The sequence below is a fragment of the Harmonia axyridis genome, chromosome X (genome assembly GCF_914767665.1).
Source record: "Harmonia axyridis chromosome X, icHarAxyr1.1, whole genome shotgun sequence".
In the NCBI taxonomy this organism is placed as follows: domain Eukaryota; kingdom Metazoa; phylum Arthropoda; class Insecta; order Coleoptera; family Coccinellidae; genus Harmonia; species Harmonia axyridis.
Window position 1 is genome coordinate 15450086 of NC_059508.1, and position 23559 is coordinate 15473644.

The window sequence follows — 23559 nt, forward strand, 5'->3', positions numbered from 1 at the left end:
GGAATCTCTGGCTTCCATTGAGGGAATTTACATTTCAAAAGGTTGGGATTACTGGGCCTAGTCCATGTAATTTTGGTACGCCACTGAGTATTCGGGAACAGAGGCGCATTATTACCCGCGGACCCCTCGTACATCCACCCTGCGCCACTGCGTACGTCCATTGTCGGCATCCCTATTCCCTATTCTCCGAAATTCATCCCTACTTTCGCCTAACATGCAGCTTCCATTCATCTGTAACCGACGTAGAGCACAGTGCTGGAAGGGGCCTAAAGCACACAGTAGTGCTTGTATGCCGCCTAAGTCCGGTGGCTTGCACAATGTCTTATTCTGACATTGTAATAATTACATAATAATATCGAATTTCTTCTGCTCATCATTGTAACAGTGATTAGCAGCGCAAAACGTTTCTAAGTCTTCGCTTAGCTGCAACCACGTAGTGGGAATACTCGCAATGGTTTCACTGCTCCAATGATATCCGTTTAAGAAACATGCGAAGCATCGAGGGTGCCAGTGATTGTGATCCAGTTTCAACTTTTTTAACGAAAAGCACATCGAACTGTCAGATTGTCACTTCCACCCCCACGGCCGAGTCTACGCTAGGCAAGAACGAACATAAAGGTAAAATACACAAAACGTATTTTTTTTTTATTTCTGATCGTGTTTTGATCTGAATCCAAATGACTGGCAGGTGTTTATAGTGTGGTTATTATGATTGTGAAGGATGGCTGAAACGGTATTACGGCTATAAAGATGAGTCAGATACAATTATTATGAATACCTACACTATTCGTTTTGGCACCAGGGTCGGGTTAGCACGTTGCAAGGGCGCTGTCAAGGACACTCAAAATAAACATCGCTAATATACATGCTTCACCTTCGTTTTAACTCTCCATCTCAACTGATAGGAATTATTAACTGAAATGTTATTGATATTAAAAAACACTTCATTGGCTTATTTTTCTTGTTTCATCGCAAAATATTCAGGGACTGATTCTAACATAGCAGTAGGCTTTGAAATATTTTTAATTAACGTTCACAGATTTTAAATAAAAATCGATGATTCCCACAATTTATGATTGTCAATATAAAAATTATATCCTCGAAATAGTTGCCATTCTTCATTCCAAAAGCTACTATGCTTTTACAATCATTTCTGAAGACCCTTTATAATATAAAAAAATTTGAATGAAAACGTGGGGTTGAATTATAATAGGTAGGACTTTATGGAAAAATACAGGGTGTTCCTAATTTGAACGTACAAACAAAAATGACAGATTCATTGATTCATTTCAAGAAAAAATCCAATAAACATGGTCCTGCAAACGATTTGTTTTCGAGATACAGGGTGTTAAAGTTTGAGTTTTTTTCTCATAGCACCTTCCCTCCACAAGTTATTTAACTTAAATTTTGCATACTATTCCAAATTGAAATTTTCACCATGCGATATGATAATTTTGAATGCAAATCTACAGGGTGATATTTTTTCTGGAACAGTGTCCTTCAGAACATTTTTCTAGTGGACCACTGGTAGCTTAGAAAAATGTAAATAAAAACTTTGGTCCAGTACTGTACTTTTTGGTTTCTTGTAGTTTTGTCGTTACAAGTCTGCTACCGATATCCCGAAAAAGTTTTTGAACAATTCTCTAGTGATCTTCAGGAAAATCCAACTTATTATAAAGATCCAGTTAGTAAGCTTTGATGTATAAATTAATTATAAGTTTTGGTACTTATTTACCCTATAAGTAGCGAAGATTAATAAAGATTCTGGTATAATCACCACAAAAATGTAGGACTTCAAGAAACACCCTGTATCTAGAAAACAAATTGTTTGGGGGCCCATGTTTTTGAGCCTTTTTTTCCTAATTATCCTAAGAATTTCTTATTTTCCTTTGTACCTCCAATTCAGGACATCCTGTATATTGAACCTATTATCGAAGTATATTTTTGATTGTTTCGGATAAATTATTATGATTCCTAGATTCGATTTTTGGATTATACATTCCTCTTGAATTATTGCAAATCAACCAATGAACCAAAACCATTTCAAATTTCACCTTGTGGCAACCATTCCATCAATCGTCATAATATTATACATAAATAATGATTTATTTGTCTATACATTACAGGACTCAAGCTTAAAACTTAATAAAAAACAATTAAATGTATAAGTACATATCTACTAACATTCCTATAACTCAAGAGATAAACCCAAAAGTCTAGTTCTGATATTTTCCAAATATCAAGGGATAAAAACTTCTATATCTCCAAAGAAACGTGATATTCATTTGAAATAGGATGAAACATCCTTGAGATTACCACGTTAATAAAAAACTGAACGAGTTATGTAATTCAAAACTTCTTGTGTAACAAAAAAAAAAACAATCGCTAATATCAATAATTTTTTTTCAATCCTTATGTTCCATAATTATCAGTAATTTGTTTCAAAATTTTTTTTTTCTCGAATAATTTATTTCAATCTCATCGCAGATTACGTTTGTTAGTTGAACAACTCATTCAATTATCCCAGTAATAGTATAATTTCCTGTCTGCCACATAATCTTAAAAAACCTAATCATCTTAAGTATTCATAAATGTGAAGTGACTTAAAAGAGCTAGACAATGGATTAATTTAACACTCAAGACATTCAGCTGGAAACATTGACATCCTGAGAGAATTTAACTTGTAGAAAAAAGAGTACAGGACGAGAAAAGTAGAAAAACTAGTTTTTCTCACGTAACAAAACTATACAAGGGTTTTTCAACTTTGCGGATATGTTCATCTGAATATTTTCGAGAGTTGTTTAAATCAGAAAGTCTTGATAAGTATTTTGCGAATAATTTCGGATGTTTTTATCACCTTGAAACAAAGATAATTGTATGGCGCGTAGATTTTCATTTCAATCTATTGTTAGTATGCTTCCTGTGCTCGACTTTGATATTATAGGTCTACGAATCTTCAAGGATCCCATATTATTTTATACATATCACTTCGTTGACCTATAAAGTGACCTTCAGTTGATAAGGGAGCGAATTCCTTCAACTACTTGTCCACTTTGTATTGTTCTGCGTTGGAAATACACAATAATTAAACAAATATGTAGTCTGTCAAGAATATCACGATACAAAATAAAACCGAATCTCTTTTGTCGGTTACATCAAACGTTCAATCTCTATAATCTTCAAAAGTTGTAAATGTCTCATCCCATAAATTTCAAATATTTAAAATGAAGTCTTTATAGATGATAGTGAGACCCTAGGATGATAAGATTGTTTTGGCCGAGCTAGCCCATTATCAGTTCTAGACATGGGTTCACACTTTACCTGTATCGGCAGTCCTTAAAAACTCAGGTAACACAACAATTTGTGTTAAGTAAGGCATTTAGCTGGAGAGATGAATTTGGCCTTTCGCTAAGTATTAAAAAAATCACAAGTGCGGCTCTGAATTACTGTTTATGCTCAACAGGCGTGTCGTTGTGCTTTCCTGTACAAAGTACCACGAGCGCTTATAGTATTCAGACAAATAGTGCGCTGGTGTGTTGGTTTGGTGTCCCCACAGTGACGTTTATGTGTTCCAAAGCTATTTTTCAGGATTTTGCCGATATAGGTGAGTTGGCCAAAGGGTTGAAACGCCACATAAAAAAATGGGAATTCTAAACATTTTTTTCAATATTTCCCGATCTCACAAAATATCACCACTCATTGAAATAACTATTGATTTTTATTATCTCCCGGGTTTTTAACCCAGAAAATAAGATATATAATTTAAGAATTTATATTGTATTTCATATCACATACAGGTAATAATGTTTTATACCTCAGTGATGTATTTTGTTTATTTACCGAAATAAACTATTATTATTATTATTATTATTATATTATCTCAGATAATCAAAACTGCATAACTCCGAAACTATTGGGAGTTTCCCGGTTCTAAGTAAACCTTACAGAGCGTGTTTTGAAATTTGAAATATTGTTTGATTGTTGTGAAAATACAAAACTGAAAAATTAGCTGCATTACCTAGCTAAAAATGTAAAAAGGTAAAAAACATATTTTGAGTTTATTCAATTTTTTTCAAACCACAATAAAAATAACGCAATATTCATTTGTGAAAAAGTGAACAAAGTTATCATTTACATAAGCCAGGAATTCAAACTGAATTAACAGTCTTCATTTCAATATAAACTTCATTCAAAATAGGTATACGGGCTTGAATACAGGGTGATTCACCGGGATGGCCTATTAGACGTTTATGGAAAACTAATCATATTTTTGAGATGAAAATTTGCATATTGGAGTTTGAGACAACAATCTTTCTCCCCAAATTATTTTCAGATCTTAACAACTTACGGTTTTACCGGAAACAGACAACCACTTCCTTATTTTAAATGGCACACCCAGTATATTATTGCATTATTAGATAGCTTTTTTGATGCCATACCCAAGGTATGGCATATTGCCAAAATTGTCGTCGAAAAAGCCAATGATACAATAATATAAAATTGTTGTCGAAAGAGCTAATGAATGCAATAATATACTGGGTGTGCTATTTGAAATAAGGAATTAGTAGTCTGTTTCCGGTATAACCGGAAGTTGTAGAGATCTGAAAGTATTTTAGGGAGAAAGATTATTTTCTCAAACCCCAATATACAAATTTTCAGAACAAAATTATGATTAGTTTTCCATAAACGTCTAATAGAACATCGCTGTGAACTCCCTGTAAATTATATACTTTGATATATATTGATTCGAACAAATATTGTAATGAACCTCAAATATTGCAAATTAATTCAAATATTTGAATTAAATAAGCCCATTTTTTCGAACTATTCAAAACTTTGGGATGTGAATAGCAATATTTGAGGTTCATTACAATATTTGTTCAAATCAATATATATCAAAGTATATAATTTACAGGGAGTCCTAAATTCTATGCTCACTGAAAGCATCTCGAGAACCATAAGATTTAGAGGAAAAATCTTCAAGGGCCCCCTATCTCTTTTTTCGAAATAATAAGATATCAGAAATGAGATCATAGATCTTGAATTACAGGGCGTTTCTGAAAAATACCACATCTTGATTTCTCTAAAATGTTTTTTCCAGTAATTTTTATGATTTATGACAGATCATACAGATGTATTACCATTTTAGAGATATAAAGGAGAATTGATGTTTCTTGAATAGGACACCTTTTTTTCAAAGCAGTTTTTTAGCAGCAGATTGGTCGAGAGCATTACTTTTCTGTTTTTCAAAAATGACATTCGTTTCAAAAATATTGAGTTTTTCGACTTCATTTTCAATGGGACACCTTATATATAAATATTTTTCATTTATTTCGAGATTTAATTAATTTTGTGTCCATTGTATAATTGTAATCAAGTCATATATATCAAGTCAAAATCTTTGAAACGAATGAGATTTTTGTAATACCCATAACGAGGTGCTTTTCGATAAATCTGCGGCTAAAAACTGCGTTGAAAAATAAAGGGTGCCCCATTTAAGAAACACCAGCTCACCTATATATCTCTAAAATGGTAATTACTATCTATTATCACTATCAGTAAAAAGCAGTTCTCTTGTAATCTTATACAGAAAAAAGTTAGTTATCCATTAATTAGTTTTTAATTCAAAAGACTATATTAACTTATCGTTTCTTCAAATTAAATTTTTATCTTTCTATGCATCCAGGATAATTCAACTCAAGTAGTAAAATTGGTTAATTCGTGTTCTGGTCTCTTACGTGATGCATAAAGTAATGCCCTCAAAGGTTCCAACCCGCTTGCATCTGTCTGTCTGCCTTGATAGGAACGAATAATTATAAAGTCCAATCAAGCTCAGACCTATGAGAAGATATGTACGTACTCAAGAAAAGGTAATTGACCTTAAACTCACTTAAAATGATTACATGAGACATATACACGTGCCAAAATAGTAACAAATCGTCGTCTATTTTCCATGAATACACAACCATGACAATGAAAACCATGTTTACTATTCGAATCATCATGACTCTTTGTCTGCTTTGTTCCTCTATTTACCACACTTTGATCTCAATTGAATTTATTTCCTTAGTGTTTTGAAGGTTCGCCTAAAAATAATCGCCTTCATAATAAAAATAAAACATCAAAGCATAGGTCACCAACTCCTCGTATGAATAGGTTCTGTTTATTTAAATGTTAAGTGTAGGAAGTCATACAAGGTGGTCTTCAATATTTGCGAATATAAAGATGATAATTTCTGCGAGAAATGTTTTAGCTTTTTATAACAATCTCCGATAAATGCATTGGAAGCAAACTGGTGCAGAAACCCAGAACGTTTCAATTTAACTGTATATTCAATTTTACTGGGTTATTTTCTTGTCAGCAATTGGAATAATCGAAGTACGAACTATGCGAATAATTTATAATTTGTTTGATATTTATATTGAACACTTTCACGAAATAAAATTTTCATCATTTGTGTAGGGAAATTGAATAACTTCAATGAAGCAAGTATCGTTCCTTTGAAACGAAACCTCTAACTGAAAAACCCTAGACAAGAGGTTATAATTTCAGATTGATATAGACAAACTATTAAACATTATGCAGCTGCAAGTAGACAGGAATATTGCAGCTGTTATTCCAAAAGATACAGACCCCCTTTTGTGAAGTAATTCACGGTAATCTAACACAGCAAAAATGAAGAAGGCAGTAACGTAAAGTTGGGAGCCTAATAAGCCGAATATCGAACTCACCAGAAAATTTTTGTCGAATTTTCCATACCCTGACTGTTTTTTCCCAAATTTCGACTTCAATTTTTTTTTAAACTGTGAGGTCCACGAGGAATCGATGAGCGGTGTTAGAATTGACGATCCCCTAATAGGCCGAATTTCGAACACGCCTGAAAATTTTTGTAGCGAAAAATTTTTGTCGAATTTTCCATAGAAAAATTAAAAAAAAATTTTTTTTACGAAAAATTCCTTAATGGGTACCTTTCGATTGATTGATGCCGTAACGTAAATAATGTGCTTGCACTCGAGCAATTTGTCCATTATTTCAGTAATTATGGGTTTTAATCTGAAATTTTCAAAGCAAAAATTGTTAATTTTCTCGAGGCTGACACATTTTCTGGACATGAGCTAGGCACTTGAAACCTCACTATGTTACAGATCAGAACTCGATCTTTGAAAAACGTTTTCATTCGAGTGGTCTGTGACAAATATTTCGGGAGATATAACGAATCTTGAATAGAAATTCAATTTTTTCTGTTTTTTCCCAAATTTCGAGCTCAAATTTCTTCAAAACTGTGAGGTCTACAAAAAATCGGTGAGCGGTGTTGAAATGACGATCTCTAATCATCTATCCAATGATGCAATAATATATTGGGTGTGCCATTTGAAATAAGAAAGTAGAAGTCCGTTTTCGGTATAACCGAAAGTTTTAGAGATCTGGAAATATTTTATGGAGAAAGATCAGTGTCTTAAACTCCAGTATACAAATTTTGAATATTTCATCGCGGTCATTCAACCTGCATACATCGCCTTAACTAACAACAATCCTTATCAATTCCAGATCTAAACGGAAGCATATCCCAAAGATGGAGGAAACTACGTAACTGCTGCTCCTTGCGTGGCTTAAAAAGCCACGAGAGCCCAACAGAACCTTCACGTACCAGCCTCCTAGACACCTCTAGTCCCCAAACTCTAGTCAGCACCCCACAACCCATAACCTACCGACGTCTACAAACCTCCAAAAAAACCAGCGTCCAAGACGTCCTTCGCGCCAAACTCAACAGCATACATGTAGGACTGCGGAAGTCACGTGGCCTATCCGTCCAGGAAGTGTTTAGCGGTAATTTCAACGACTCCAAACAGCCGACGTTTTATATCCCATCGCCTGTGTCGACGCCAAACGCCCAGAACTCGGTATCGATCACCGTTGCAGACTCCCCAACACACAGGGAGGGTGCAGACGCCAGGAGAAGGACGAGGTTCAGGAGAAGGTCTGTGAATTATGGCCTGGAACGAGATTGCGGTTACGACAGCTGTGAAAGCCAGGCTTACGACTCCTTACCTTTTGAGCCACCACCTGACTACGACGTGATCGATGACAAACTGGTGGAGAAGAACACCAGGAGGTGGTCTGTTGTCGGTAACGTCCCCTCAAACAACAACTTCTCCAACAAATTCACGATTGAGACCGCCAAGATCAAAATACCTAAAACCAAGCTGAGTAAAAAGCACTTCGAGAGGGCCAGATCGCATTCTCCGAGCAAAAAGGATGCCAGCATCAAAAAGGAAGACTGCTCCAAGTATCCACCTTCGAAAGTGGTCAATTCGAGAACTCATTACGAATTGATTGGTAAAAAACAAAGAGCGGAAGTGAATCAAAGCGGTGAATATGCCCGGATGAATGCTTCGTACAATAAGCAGGTACGTGGTTCTCTTCCTTCAGTATCTGTATAATTAGTTAGTGCATTACCATTTACATGGATGACATGCGAAAGGAAGTCGAGCGGTGTCAGGGAACCTTCATCGAAGGGTTTTCGGGTCATTTACATCGACGTTTTTTTATCGATTGTAGGCAAAATCGGTCGGTACCCGTTTTACGTTGAACAATAGGTGAACTTGCTGGTGCTGAGAAGACATCGAAATGCTTTTAGTTAGTCATTAGAAAAAACCTCTGCGATTTTTCTCGGAAATTTATAATTCATCAATTCATTTGAAAAATACAGTAAATTTTACACAATGGTTTATTCCCCCTTTCAAATTATCTCGACTCGCGGATTATACAGAGTGTCCCAACAAAAATTTGATCCCTCGGAGAATTTTCGAAGATTCAAAGAAACAGGTCAAAATAAGTTTGAGGGGGACGAATTTCCATTATGGGTTCCGAAAAAAACCACCCCTATGGAGGTGAAATCCACTCCTAACATTTTTTGAATTTTGGAGAGATGTGGAGTGTTGGTTAATTTGAAGGTTAACAGGACAATTGAAAATTCCCCAGTCTACCATAGTAAAACACATTTTTTTTGGCAGAATTCGATTTTATTATTCAACATAGTTGCCTTCGAGGGCGATACAGCGGTTAAAGCGATCTTCCAACTTTTTGATACCATTTTTGTAGTACGATTTGTCTTTCGATTCATTGGTGCTAAATTTCTTTCCAGCGAGCATTCTTTTCAGGTCTGAGAACAGGAAAAAGTCGCTGGGGGCCAGATCTGGCAAATGCGGTGGATGCAGAAGCAATTCATGCAATTTTGCCATTGTTTTCATCGATTTGTGACACGGTGCATTGTCTTAATGAAACATCACCTTTTTTTCTTCAATTGGGGCCGTTTTTTAACGATTTCATCCTTCAAAAGATCCAATAACGCTATATAATAATCACTGTTGATGGGCTGGCCCTTTCGGAGGTGATCAATGAATATTATACCTTGCGTATCCCAAAAAACTGATGCCATAATATTTCCAGCTGACTGTTGTGTTTTTCCTTGCTTTGCATTCGGTTCATCGTGTGCAGTCCACTCAGCTGACTGTCGATTGAACTCCGGAGTGAAATGATGGAGCCATGTTTCATCTATTGTCACATATCGACGCAAAAATTAAGTTTTAATGCATTTAAACAGCTTCAAACACTGCTCATTAACACGTTATTACTTTTGATCGATTGTCAGCTAGCGCGGCACCCATTCTGCGCACAGCTTTCTCATGTACAAATATGCGTGATGTGATGTACACATTCAGATGATATCTTCACTATATGTCTGCTATCTCGACCAACTTCACTTTATGGTCATTCAAAATTATTTTTTTAAACATTTTTTATTTTTTCGTCGGTGACAGCCTCTTTTAGGCGTCCACTGCGTTCGCCGTCTTCGGTGCTCATTTCACCACGTTTAAACTTAGCATACCAATCAATGATGGTTGATTTTCCTGGTGCAGACCCCGGAAACTCGTCATCAAGCCAAGATTTTGATTCAATTCTATTTTTTCCCTTCAAAAAGCAATGTTTTAACAGCACACGAAATTCTTTTTTTTCATCCTTTTTCAAATAACAAAAGTAGCTACACTCACAACGCAATATCTCACAAACTAATGGTCGGACTGCTGTCAAATTTTGACACGTATCGTTTGAAGGTTGGTACTAACTGAAAATCATATGAATTTAATACCAGCACCGCCATCTGGGCATCAGACCGGGTACTTTTCAATTAGCCTAATAATTTCTCGAGCTTAGACTCTTCAACTTCATCTTTTAGCGGTTAATTCAATATTACATTATTTCGTGAAAAATCAACCGATTTTGAACATTTTAACAGGTTTGTACACAGAACATGATTGACTTTCAAACTGACCTACACAACAGTAGTTGACCTGATTTTTTCAAAATATTCGTAAATTATTCATTCCTGAGTTCTGGGAGTGGTCAAATTTTCCTTGGGATACTCTGTATGAACATATCAATGTTACAAATTTGAATGGACATCCAGCTATGAGTACTTCTTCTGAGGATGCTAACATATAAAAAAAATATTACAAATTTATGGAGGTCATCAACAACAAACTACTGACTAGTAAAGTGGGCAGCGGTAATATCCTAATGGAATAGTAGCAGAGGATGTTCATTATCCTAGGTGCGCGCAAACCATTCATAAATAATTTACATAAACTCGAAAAGGTCAGCATTATATTTATATAGGGGCACATTACGTCCAAGCTTTATTTATATTCAATCGATAATCTATTTTTTCATGCTCCCTCTAAGGCTAATAAAGCACGAGCAACTCTGACATTAAAAAGTCGAGACCTATATCTTGTTGATATATAGATAGACCATTACAATGTATCCGTTATTCAGCAAAAAGATTGAGGTTGAACTTCTCTATTCTTTTCATACGCGCGGTATGCTCCTAAGTAATAAATAATTGTTTATAAGGAAAATTATCAAACAAACAATCTATACTTGGTACAAAGGCAGTAATTATTGGAACAGGCTATAATTAATCATGAAGTGCGTTCAAAATTCACGGATCGTGATTTCGAACTTGTGGGATCATCATTGCGGCATATTAACCGATTTTCTTTGCATGGAAATATTGTCACCGGTTAATAAATCTGAATTTTTCGTAAGATATGATCCTCAGAACAAAAAAGTTCATTGATCCAACACAATCCTATGGCTAATTTCATTTTTTCCTTCAAGATGTATTCCTACGAGAAATATTGCTTTGAATAAATGCCATTTTCAACTTCGACACCCTGTATCTCGAAAACTAGTCATAGGAATGAGTTGGACTTTCTTGTTCAAGAGGTTATATTCTACAACATACGAAAAATTCAGAAAAAATAACCAGTGATCATTCCCCGGATTATTCCAAAGGTGTATTTTTAGAAATGTAAAATGCTATAATTTTGTCATTCCAAGATACAAAATCGAAATAAAAAAGATTAATTCAAGTAAATCCTTTTTCTGTACATAGAACTAATCCGTCCCTGGTGTAAAATTAACATCAAGTAGGATCGGTAGAGCAAAGTGCATGAAATATAATTTCAATATAAATTACTTACATTCGTTTCATCATCATCTTTTTGAGAAAATTGACATCTTTAATAACAGTGGTAATGAGCTCGTTTTTCATTTGCGAATTGCGGCCTTCTCTTTTTTTTTTATCAAGATATACGTTCAACACTCTATCTAGGAAAAAGATAATTGAATACTTTTCACAAGTTACTTCATTTGATGCTCCATATGATACTTTTTCAGTTCAGACCAGTTATTTTTCACGACAAAATATTAGGACCAGAGATACAGTGACGTAGATACTTATTCCTGAAAATTACGTCTATGAATAATGAGTACCTAATCAATGTGCGATCTGTACTTATTAAATGCGTCATAGTTTGTTTTTAAAATCGATCTCAGCCTTGGCTACCTGTGGCTAATTTCTACAAATAATCTTCCAATTGAATTCCATTGGATAGAATAACGATTGCAGAGCCATGCTGATTTCAATTCTTCTTCTTTTTCTTCCTTTATTTGTGTATTTCACCTTAACTTCCTTATTAAGATCTGTCTAACTTTTTCCATAAAAAAACGAGATATCTGTAATCTCTTTCTGTTATCTTATTATTTCGAAAAAAGAGATAATGGGTCCTTGGAGATTTTTTCTCTAAGTTTTATAGTTCTCGAGATGCTTTCAGTGAGCATCGAACAGACTGTTATAAAACCAATGTCATGTCGCAAAATATTCATTTTAATTTGTTGATATTGATGTTTATTGGTATTGAGTACGTAAACTCACTGTTACTTATCGAAACAATAATTTTCAGGATTGGTTGGAGGAACTAGAGGAGGTGGAGGAAGAAGAGGAAGAGAGTAAATTTTGTACATTGCCTAGGGGAGGATGCAGTACGTTTACAATAAGACAGGTTGTTTTTCACAAAGGACACGGTACTAAAGCATTGGGATTTAGTATTGTTGGAGGGAGAGATTCCCCAAAAGGAAATATGGGAATATATGTCAAAACTATCTACCCAAATGGTCAGGCAGCTGAAAACGGTTCTCTCAAAGAAGGTAAATACTATAGCAATGGTTCAGACAAGTTTTCAAATAACCTTCAATTATTGCATTCGACACGTGTTATTATAGTGGTTGAATAACAGATTTTGAATACCAGATGTATTTCTTGAGATAAGCTTCATTTAGCATATGTCAACTTGTGTATATTTTACGTTATCAGTATTACTAATGTCAGTTTAAAAAACACATGGAATGGATTTAAGAATTTATTAACAGAAAAGCATCTATCTAAAGAAACACATGGACTTTTGAGTATTTATTACAAAATTCATATACATAAGTCACAAATTTCCTTTTTTATAACTTTCTAACTAGAAGTTTAGAAGGGCAGTTTCGCTGAAGGCTTCAACAGTAAATCATGTGGATATCCTTTCGTCCTGAATTCGATCTTTCATTGTTTTAATGGCCTGATGGGATAATTCCCCCTGTTCTTCACTAAAATTACCCAAGTTTTCTGGTATAAAAATAGCTGCGTCAATTTTTATTTGAAACAATAGTTTTCACTAATTCAAAGTAAATATCTGCTTTAACAAGATAAGAAGATTTATTTAGTTCATCACAATTTATATCTAACCATCAGGAAAGCAACAGGATTTCAACCAATTTTCTTCACCTGCAGTTGAATCACCAAGCGCAGCTCCCCACAGGATGTAATTTTATTTTGGGCTCTATCTATTTTTATCCATCGCATAATTTCGCACTCAGTCTCAAAACGATCTGAATAAAATAGGTATCCTAGCAAAAAGGGAAAGATTATACTTTGGATTTTGAATTTTTAAAGAGAAAAGCGTTATAATGACTGTTATTTTTGTCGCGTTATCATCAAAGGCATATCTAGGAACAGTATTAGGCCAATTGAAAAGTCCCCGGTCTGATGCACAGATTGGCATCAGTATTCTGGACTGCGCAAGGTATAATATTCATTGATTACCTCCAAAAGGTTGGGCCAGACCATCAACAGCGATTATTATATAGCGTTATTGGATCGTTTAAAGGATGAAATCTTTAAAAAACGGCCGCATTCGATGAAAAAAGTTGCTATTTCATCAAGACAATGCGCCATGTCACAAATTAATGAAAACAATGGCAAAATTACATGAATTGGGCTTCGAATTGCTTCTGCATCCACCGTATTCGCCAGATCTGGCCCCCAGCGACTTTTTACTGTTCTCAGACCTCAAAAGAAAGCTTGCTGGAAAGAAATTTAGCGCCAATGGAGAAGTAATCGCCGAAACTCAGGCCTATTTTGACGCGGAAGACACATCGTACTACAAAAATGGTATCGAAAAGTTGGAAGATCGCTATAATCGCTGTATCGCCCTCGAAGGCAACTATGTTGAATAATAAAATAGAATTTTGCCAAAAAAAAATGTGTTTTACTATGGTAGACTTGGGACTTTTCATTCGGCCTGTTAGGGAGTGCATTCAGAAGAAATAACCGACTTATATGTATAAAATATCCATGTGTTTCTGTTAATAAATACTTAAATCTCAAATGAGTCTGGCGAACACAAATTTTTTTCAATATCTTGATTGACGATACTCACTAAATTGTTAAAGAACAATTGTTCCATTAAGATTTAAACGAGATATTCGCATTTTGAACATTTCAAAATGGGACTTTTTTCATCCTGATATGTTCTTTGAACACTCATATCTGTAACTTTCACGGAGCTGATAATTTCTCAGTTGATAACTTGAACTCACATATATTTTTTTTAAGGTGATGAAATATTGGCTGTAAATAGTAAACCACTGCATGGAGCATCTCACCAAGAAGCTATTGATGTTTTTAAACAAATTCGTTCAGGACAAGTTCTTCTACATATTGGAAGGAGAGTTACAAAAAAGTCTAGAGAACGAATATCGTGAAAATACCTTGATGAACTTTATACCCAAAACTATATTCCAAAGATTATGTTAGTATATAATGCTTTTATAATAATCTTTAATAATTTTATACTGATATCAAACTTTTTCACCCACACTGTTTTTTTTATTGATAAACCCCAAAACAATTTCCGTATTATAATTTTTCTGATTTATTTGAAATTCTAGGTCAAACCCTGATTGGCTACTTCATTTATTCGTCCATAAAATATTATTATTATAACTTAAATTTGAGTGTATGAATCGATCAGCATTCACTGACTATTAGAAACTCGAATAAATTTTTCAAAGTCAAATATATTCATTTTTCAATTAGATTATTCGCCTTAATTGAAAGATAATATTAATATACAGTGCGGTTATACTTTTTTAAAATAAAATACAGAACTCATGATGATAGAACGCTCTGTTTGGAGAACAAACACTCATAAATACCTAAAGCGAATATTTTCTTCTGGTACAATTAGAGGAATACCCTAGTTATTCAATGGGGTTTTTGAGTTTTCAGGCAGACAATTATTATCATTTATTTTCTGTCCCCCTTCAGACTAGATTATTTCAATATCAGAAATTTGTTTTAGTAGGAAATGATGGAAGGAGAAGTAAGATTATTCGGAGTCTATAAATGATATTTTAATAATGCTTATCTAGTTATAATTGTGATTTAACATTACCACAGTTGTAAAATTGAGGCACTAAACAAGATCACATGACCTTACAATAAGTCTGAAAAAATTTAGTTAATCTTCAGTGATCAACAACGGAAGAATTAAAAGCACTGACGGGAATATTGAAATTAATGAGGCACGATGTGTCCCAATCACAAAAATTTGGCTTCAGGAAAAAAAAATTTTGATAAGATATCAACGTGAAGCATGAAAAATCAGATTGTCACATAAAAGATTAATCTTTTCTAGCTCACAAAATAATACCTCCATATTTTACGAATTACTTATTGTTGTATATACCGTTAGTTACCAATTTAATACACCACCTTTCTACCTGTGAGATTAAACTAAAATATGTATCAAATAAATACTTAATGTAATATAATTTATATAATAGGTTTCAAACCCAAAGTTCTTTGGAAGTAATGCGTAATAGAAACATGTTATATACAAGAGATTTAAATTTGATTATGACCTAATTCGAAAGACGAAGAACATTAAATTATAGAAGAATGAAAAATATGATCACAAACAAAGATATCAGTCAAATAATATAAGTGAACCTCCTAAAGGCACAGACTGGAAGTAAAAACACTTAGGAATCCTTCAGATTTTTCTGATATTGCTTTAGAATATGATTATTATTGGAATTCCAAAAAAAATCCACTTCAGAGTTGTATATATTTAAAAGGGTAGGCTGAAATAGAGCTTTCTACTGAAAAAGACACCCAATTTTGGACTAAACCTCTTACTATTTTGTACTATTTGAGCTGCATTGAAGTGATTTATAATATAGAGATTCAAGAAGTAGCAGTGCCAGTTATGAAAAATAATACCACTTTCATTTCACAGAATAATCACAATAATTTCATTATGAAACTATAACATAATTGAGTTTTTCACAGCTTTTCAAGAATAAAAGATGAACAAGGAAAATATTGATGAAAACAACAAACTGAAAATTTGGCATTTTGGAAAAAATGAGAGCTTCAGTATGTTTCACTAATGATCTGATGAAATATAACACCATGTTGAAAAGACATAAGCAGGATTTGATGAAATATTAATACAGCTGACTCAAAAAAGAAGCCATTCAAGATCTTTTAGAAGAAGCTCGAAAAATGATTGCTCAATGATTTGCGAGGATGTTCAATAAATTTATTCCATAAACTGAAAGTACTGGAAAGACAAATTTAATACTATCATCGCTGCCCAAAAATATAACAACTTTTGGAATTGCGCAATAACAATTTGACGTGTTGGATGTAAAATTCCTGAGATGTAAGGTTAGGACTGATTGTAGTGATTTCGCATTGCAAATAGTTAAATCTTTCACTTAAGGGTGTATTTATGCAGCGTCAAATAACAAATAATAATAACAATCAAAATGTCACTGTTCAATGGCGACCAAATATCATTAAAACTAGTAATGCCAACCAAATAATAGTAAAGTAAGGCTGTAAGTCAGTTAAATTCAAGTAAAAGACAATAAAATTAAAAAAATAAAAGCAAAAACACAAAAGTGAAATATGAAGTTTGGTATTATTATCTTTTCTTTCCACCCGAGACAACCAATCTGTATAAATGTTTTAATGAATTACTAAATGACCTTCGATTTACATTTCTTGATTATTTCATGACACTTGTTATATGCTATTTGTTATTTATTGCTGCATAAATGAACCCTCATCCTAATACTCCTTATTTGGAAAAATTAATGTTATTAATACTTCTTCAATTAATTCTTCACATTCACTAAGTCAAGTGTACTTTTCAAATAAGTTTATATTATACATATTATAGGCTGATCAACCTACCCAAGAAAGATTCAGCGAATAATAGAACATATTATTTTCAAATATGTCACTTAAATATCATATTGCATCAACAATAAAAATAAAAGTAAATTTTTAACAAATTTTTGTACAGTGTAAGCAATAGAAATTCAACCTCTATGAACTGATAGGAACATTAATAACGATTATTATTAATGTTCATATTCAATGCTCAATCACTTCATTCAATTGCTTTTATCATTTCTATTGCTCATCTTTGTACATCAAATAATTTCGTCATTAAACAAAGGAATAATTTAAATAATATAATAATACTTTTGGAATAAAAATCTATAAAGAATGAAAGTGTTATTGCCAATATAAAATTATGACTGAAAAATATCCTGAGTATTTTGCAGAAAGATCAATAAACTAATAATTAAATAGGAACAAGTTTATGAATTATTAGGAATGCATGAAGTTACAATTAAAATAGGAAGAACAGAGTATACCTGTCATTATATACTCAATGCTAATACTTCAGTCAACAAAATAACCCCAAGGTAAATTTCAGGCGAAACATCACATTGAAAGAGAAAGGTTCGCAAATATTAATAATTTATTGACTAATTTGAAAATTCCTATCCATTCGATTGAATGAGAATTTGGCAATAACTGATCCATTCTTTACAGAACACTAAACATGCTGAACAAGAATGGTAACTTTAAGAAAAAAAAAAAAGGGAAAAAACATATTACTATTCTTTCGGGGAAAATTCCCCCACAGTCGACTCAGGACAATTGGAAGCACAATGATTATTGACAGAAGACAAGGGCTCAGAACTGTTCATCTCCTACAAGAAATCAAAATAAATAACTGAAAAAGTAGTGACCAAGTACAGATCAAAAATAAAAAATAGTGGAAAAGGATTTGAAAAGGAGGAAGTAAGGTTTATGGGAAGTAATAACTTATATCTGTTTTACTCTCAACCAAGGCTAATTTTAAAAACTATTAGGGAGGTATTTATCTTAAATTACTTTTAGAGTTGACCTAGTTTGCAGAGAAAATAGTGAAAAAAAGCAATACCCACAAATTATCTGAATTCATGTTGAAGCAGAAGAGAGTGAAGGGCAGGGATACAAATCCTTATAAATTGTTATATGTTTATTTTGAATAAACATTATTATTTATAATAAATACATACATGATTAATTTTCAGAATCTTTCTTTTGTGTCCAGATTCACTATCAGACTTCCTTCTCTTTTTCTTGGCTGAAATAGACTCCTGCCCACTATCTTCATCTGAATGAGAACTATTTTCAGATTCAGAACTGGAACTTGAAGAAGAATTACTGGAATCAGATGCCACCCCTGAAGATTGCTCAATATTTATTCTTTCCGCCAATAGAGCTAGCATTGGCTCATTCTGTTTCAGAGCACGCAACCAACTTTGAGATAGCTTCCTGCGACCTAAAATTTTCATTAAATGGAGCTGTTCCACAATAATCAAACAAAAAAATTTCTAAATTCCCAATATTTACCTCTTGCGGTCTTATGCCATACAATAGGAAAGTTGGTCCTACTGCAAAAGTTCTGTGTAACAGCAATGGTAGTGTCAAGATTAAGAACAACATGCCACCAGCCTCCAGGTACGAACACAGTTTCTCCAGGCTTTTGCAGAATCTCAATTGGTTTGCAATCACTTGGCCAGTTTGGTTCTTTGGTTTTAGGATAAATGTGAGTGAACCAAGTTATTGCTTCATCTCTTTGCTTACCACCTATTTGATTTGTTACTTTCAACAACTCTTTAGGGGTATGAGTTGGGAATAAGCACCATCTGAAAATTGAATGATTGTTTGAGTTAGTGAATGCAGAACACAATGAAGTTAATTATAATATGAAGTTTTCTGAATTAACAGTTGACATGGTATTGATGTTTGGGTTTAGTATGTAGTTACTAAAGTTCAGTAAAATAATAGGAAAGCACTAACCTTTTATGTCCTTTGACTAGGGCATTCCAGGCGCTAGTTCCCAAAGGATCAATATGAATTCCAGTTCCAGATCTTGCTGGTCCCATTACAAACCAACGATATGGTGGTCTACGATTCTCACCAGCATATTTGAACAGATCATCACGGAAGAAATACGGAACTTCATAATCATTTAATATTTTTTTGCGACGATGATGCTTAAAATTTCAAGAGACAGAATATATCAATAAATCAATCAAATAGAGATTTTACCAGCTTACCTCGCCAAAATTACTATCAAAAATATACAAAGGGCTGTCATCCTTTGTATTGAGCATATAGCTTATATAATATTTCATTTTCATCTTAACGCTATAACCTTCATTATCTTCGCCGCATTTGAATTTTTGATTTCGATACTTTCTAGCGAGCTTTTCAAGAGTCCATTTTTCTGGAGCTCTCCATTTATTTTGGCACCCTGTTATGACTACTGGTTTATAAGGCAATTCGTATTTCGAAATAAATTCTCTCTGAGAACACTCATTCTCATCGATTCTCTCACAGTTATCAACAAATTCCCAAAATTTATGAAACCCCTTGGTGTACTCTTCCTGATACCAGGATTCTTTAGTACTTAGTTCTAAAAAAAAATCCAAAGTAGTAAATGATTTCTAAAAGGTAAGAAACAAATAGCTGTAACTTACCTGGTCTAGCTTTCTTTTTCACTTCCCTTATTCGTTTTTTGCATTTGTGTGAAAAATCTGATTGTTCCATGTATTCCATTAGTGTGATTTAATATTTATGTGAATCAAATAAAGTTGAAAATATTTTGATACCACCTTAGTACCCTTTTCCCAAACTTAAACGAAAAGAAATGACAGGAAAAGTCCCTATATCTATGGTCGAATGGTCGATACTGGTCGCCACAGAACACTCAACTTAATAGTGTTCTGTGAATATATCTTTGAATTTTTGAATATGATAGATATCTGAAGAAAATTGAGGATATTTTTGTTAATTATTTCCGCATGGTTTCCTATGACTTCCACATTTTTCAATTTAATTTTCATGTCTTGTCCATTGAAATATGACTATGTTGCAGCGCCACCTAGAAGAAAGAAAAGTTGCGACAATTCGGAGCTCCTATTTCCTGTATTATTTTATACGAAATTTAATCAGTGAAGTCAATATTTTAAAACATCTTAATCGAAGGGCATATACTAAAAAATATTAAATTCATAGATAATCCAAACAATCAAATTGGAACGGTTGTTTACAGAATAGAAAACAAAAGCAAAAGTTAGCGTCAACGGTTAACTCGCTCATGAACACAAACTCAAATTTCATAACAATTATAACAATCCATAAACATTATATTCCTACGTTAACATCAGTACTTCAGTTGTAAATTTTTCATAGATTCCAAAAATGAAAGCACATTGAATAGAACATTTATATTTATATTATATAAATGCTTTGAAAGACAAAGGAATTCAATAAAGCATCCACCATTTTAATTATATACTTAGCGTAAACTGAGGGAAAATTGAATTCTTGGAATTAACCCAAGAATTGACATAAAAAAATAGTATTCAATACGTGATGGCCCCGTGCCTTCTTGTAAATAGACTATTTTTTTTCACAATATTTCTTAGTGTATTTGAACTTCAACCACGTACATGAAATTCCCCACCGAAATTCCTGCGCAGTGGTTCGAACAAGGATATTGCTGTCAAATACAATATACATAATTATACAAATTTTCCTGGATTTAAGATCTGTTTGTTTCGTAAAGTTGCGAAAAGTATAGTGGCCTTTTAGAATTTTCATAAATGAAGAAAAACAACTGCATCTAAAGTGAATTCAGTGGATTTAATAATTCGTATAAACAATAGTAAACAAAAAATTTTGTGACCGGTTTTATAAATATTATCAGTTATTCACAACATTACAAATAATTGGTTTTGTTTACATCGTAGAAGATGTTGGAGAAATGACATAGAAGGAATATTTTAATGGATCTTAATTAATAAGTGAAACAACAAATGACAATGATATAGATAGGAAGAAAGTGTTTTGTTTGGAAAAATTTTAGGTTAAGTGAAAATAAACTGTGAACAATGTTGTGTTTGAAAAAAGTTTTCCATGATGAAATGCTTCAACTTGCTCTTATTTTGAGCTTGTTGAGGGTGGATATGAACTCCCATTTAATACCAAACCTGGTTGACAATATTGAAAGTTTAGATTTAGACAATGGAACCAGTTGGAGAGCTTTTTCACCTGGTTTATTGAGATCTCATTATGTGCACCCTAAAAGTTTGGATGCTATTTTACTTAATTATGAGAGAGATTTATTTGACGATTTGAATTCCCTGGGAAGATATAATCGAGACTATGTGAGGCACACCGATGTAACTACCTATTTACTTAATATTGAAAGAGGAAATCTTCCAACAACCACTCAAGAAGCTATCGAAGGAAGTCAGAGTTCCTCAGCAGAGGCTGAAGATGTACCAGATACTTTATCAAATGGTAATGAAAATAATGCAGTTTCAAATTCAGATGACCCTACTTCAGAGTTAACTCTCGAGGTAAGCAAATTGTATTTTTATCAAGGAAAAAAATCCTCTAGAAATCTTTCGGTCTTCGTCAAATATTTATAGAAGAATGGAAGTTGAGAAGGTACAAATTGAAAAAAAAAGGTAGATTTGATTTTTTGTTCAATTCCATAAACTGGGTTGATTTGAATGGTAACTTCATTCAAACTAATTCATTTTGTGTTCTTATTCCTTACTATTGACCTTTGCTTCTCATGAATATTATATGAACTATTGTTTGTAGTGTAGAAACGACAGGGCATAATATAGGAATTTCGAAAATACAATGAGTACTATTTTATAATCTATTATGAAAGTTAGTGGCTCCAATCAAAACTACTTCATGTTGTTGGAAAGAAAGAAATTTGAGTATATTATAGGTATTCTCATTTGATTTTGTGTAGTAGTAAACAATAGGAAAGGTTATGTTGATCAGCAGGTTCTAAAATGAGCTTTGAATTTTAATACTATAGAAATGAATCCTATAGAACCTTGATAGTACTATCATAATTATGTTGTTCTAAGAAAAAGTGGTGTGAAAATCTTATTAGATTAATGTTTGAAATTAGGTAATAATGAGTAAACAAGAAGCTCAAGCCCTTCTTGGGAGTTAATTGACACTATACCATTAGTTTAATTAGATTGAGTATTGACAAATAGAATGGGGACAATAGGTAGGTAACTAATACTGTGAATGTTGACGATGTCTCTTCATTTTATGAAAGCTAGATCATTATTATGGTAATTATTTGAAATTTGGGTTTGTTAATATTGGAAAGAGGTTGAAAAAATGAACTGATTCGCCTGAAATTCTCTCAAAAATTGTATGATTCCGAGTACTATGAATTTGAAAACACTTGTGTTGGATAACGAACGAAAAACGTGAATTTCTTAAAATAGGTATATTGAAGAAAATCACATTTTCTTACGCAACATCTTCTGGCGTTATTGATTCGTGTTTTTGTTGACAATAACGTGAATTACGTGATGATTCGCTCGATTTGCCACCCCCTGGGTGTGCAACCCGTGTACGGTACACGTTTTCCACGCTTGCTTACGCCCGGCCTTGGGCGCGAAGACCTATTTCTTGGTTGAGAAATGAGTGGGATGGAGGAATATCGGACCCCTGGCTGTGATCACCAGGCAACAGCCTAATGGATAAATTGTCACGGGTTAATTTTTCTGAATTTGACGTATGTTGTATAATACGACCCCCTGAACAAGACAGTTTGCGGGTTCAATTTAATCCTTTGACTAGTTTTCAAGATACAGGGTGTCGAAGTTGGAAGATGACATTTCTTTAAAGTAACATTTCTCGTAGGAAAACATCTTGAATGTAACACTTTCCCGCGACAAATGTTGCCTACCAATAAGGTAATAATTTTAGACTGGTTTTTAATTAAAATTATTGTTAGATACATGATGAGTCAAACATTATTCAAAATGAAATTCATTCGTGGAATTTTCCAATTTTTTGTCAATACTCTTAGTTCGAGTGCACTACTATAATGTCGAATAGTATTGGGTTTGCTATGACCAGTTTTTGAAATACACAGGGTGATATAACAGACCAATTGAAAAGTCCCCGGTCTACCATAGTAAAACACATTTTTTTGGCAGAATTCGATTTTATTATTCAACATAGTTGCCTTCGATGGAGATACAGCGATTATAGCGATCTTCCAACTTTTCGATACCATTTTTGTAGTACGATTTGTATTTCGCTTCAAAATGGGCCTCAGTTTTGGTGATTATTTCTTCATAATAGGCGCTAAATTTCTTTCCAACGAGCATTCTTTCAAGGTCTTAGAACGGGAAAAAGTCGCTGGGGTTCAGATCTGGCGAATACGGTGGATTCAGAAGCAATTCTAAGCCCAATTCATGCAATTTTGCGGTTGTTTTCATTGATTTGTGACAGGGAGCATTGTCTTGATGAAACAGATCCTTTTTTTCTTCAAATGGGGTCGTTTTTTTTAACGATTTCATGCTTTGAACGATCCAATAACGCTATATAATAATCGCTGTTGATGATCTGGCCCTTTGGGAGGTAAGCAATGAATATTATACATTGCGCATCCCAGAATACTGATGCCATAAACT

General features: G+C 33.5%; 3 protein-coding genes and 1 long non-coding RNA gene across 6 annotated transcripts in view; 2 read left to right on the forward strand and 2 right to left on the reverse strand.

Moving 5' to 3' along the window:
• Positions 1-11844, reverse strand: part of LOC123686049 — a 16521-nt gene extending 4677 nt beyond the window's left edge. The window contains exons 1-2 of one of the 2 annotated variants that reach the window (XR_006748398.1): positions 11547-11844; positions 783-915 (exon numbers count right to left, since the gene is read on the reverse strand). This is a non-coding gene — a long non-coding RNA (uncharacterized LOC123686049). The remainder of the gene's footprint in view (positions 1-782; positions 916-11546) is intronic. The other variant, XR_006748397.1, reaches the window with a different exon arrangement.
• Positions 209-14543, forward strand: LOC123686047. Of its 2 annotated transcripts, none has more exons than XM_045625999.1 (4): positions 209-618; positions 7549-8408; positions 12309-12552; positions 14282-14543. In XM_045625999.1, exons 1-4 carry the CDS (start codon positions 489-491, stop codon positions 14428-14430), a joined length of 1383 nt encoding a protein of 460 aa, XP_045481955.1. In that variant the 5' UTR covers positions 209-488; the 3' UTR covers positions 14431-14543. The 2 variants fall into 2 exon arrangements, with proteins under 2 accessions (XP_045481955.1, XP_045481956.1); XM_045626000.1 differs by lacking the exon at positions 209-618 and adding an exon at positions 3127-3604.
• Positions 14544-15065: 522 nt separating this feature from the next.
• LOC123686048 (bifunctional arginine demethylase and lysyl-hydroxylase PSR) lies at positions 15066-20438 on the reverse strand. The gene is made up of 6 exons (XM_045626001.1): positions 19567-20438; positions 19144-19502; positions 18884-19080; positions 18434-18729; positions 18097-18362; positions 15066-17745 (listed from the first exon to the last, which is right to left on the reverse strand). The coding sequence occupies exons 1-6, from the start codon at positions 19643-19645 to the stop codon at positions 17650-17652; spliced, it is 1293 nt and encodes a 430-aa protein (XP_045481957.1). The 5' UTR covers positions 19646-20438; the 3' UTR covers positions 15066-17649.
• A 155-nt stretch (positions 20439-20593) lies between these two features.
• Positions 20594-23559, forward strand: part of LOC123686046 (segmentation protein cap'n'collar) — a 58574-nt gene continuing 55608 nt past the window's right edge. Inside the window, exon 1 of the mRNA XM_045625997.1 lies at positions 20594-21453. Coding sequence (XP_045481953.1) covers positions 20983-21453 — 471 coding nt within the window. The 5' untranslated portion in view covers positions 20594-20982. The remainder of the gene's footprint in view (positions 21454-23559) is intronic.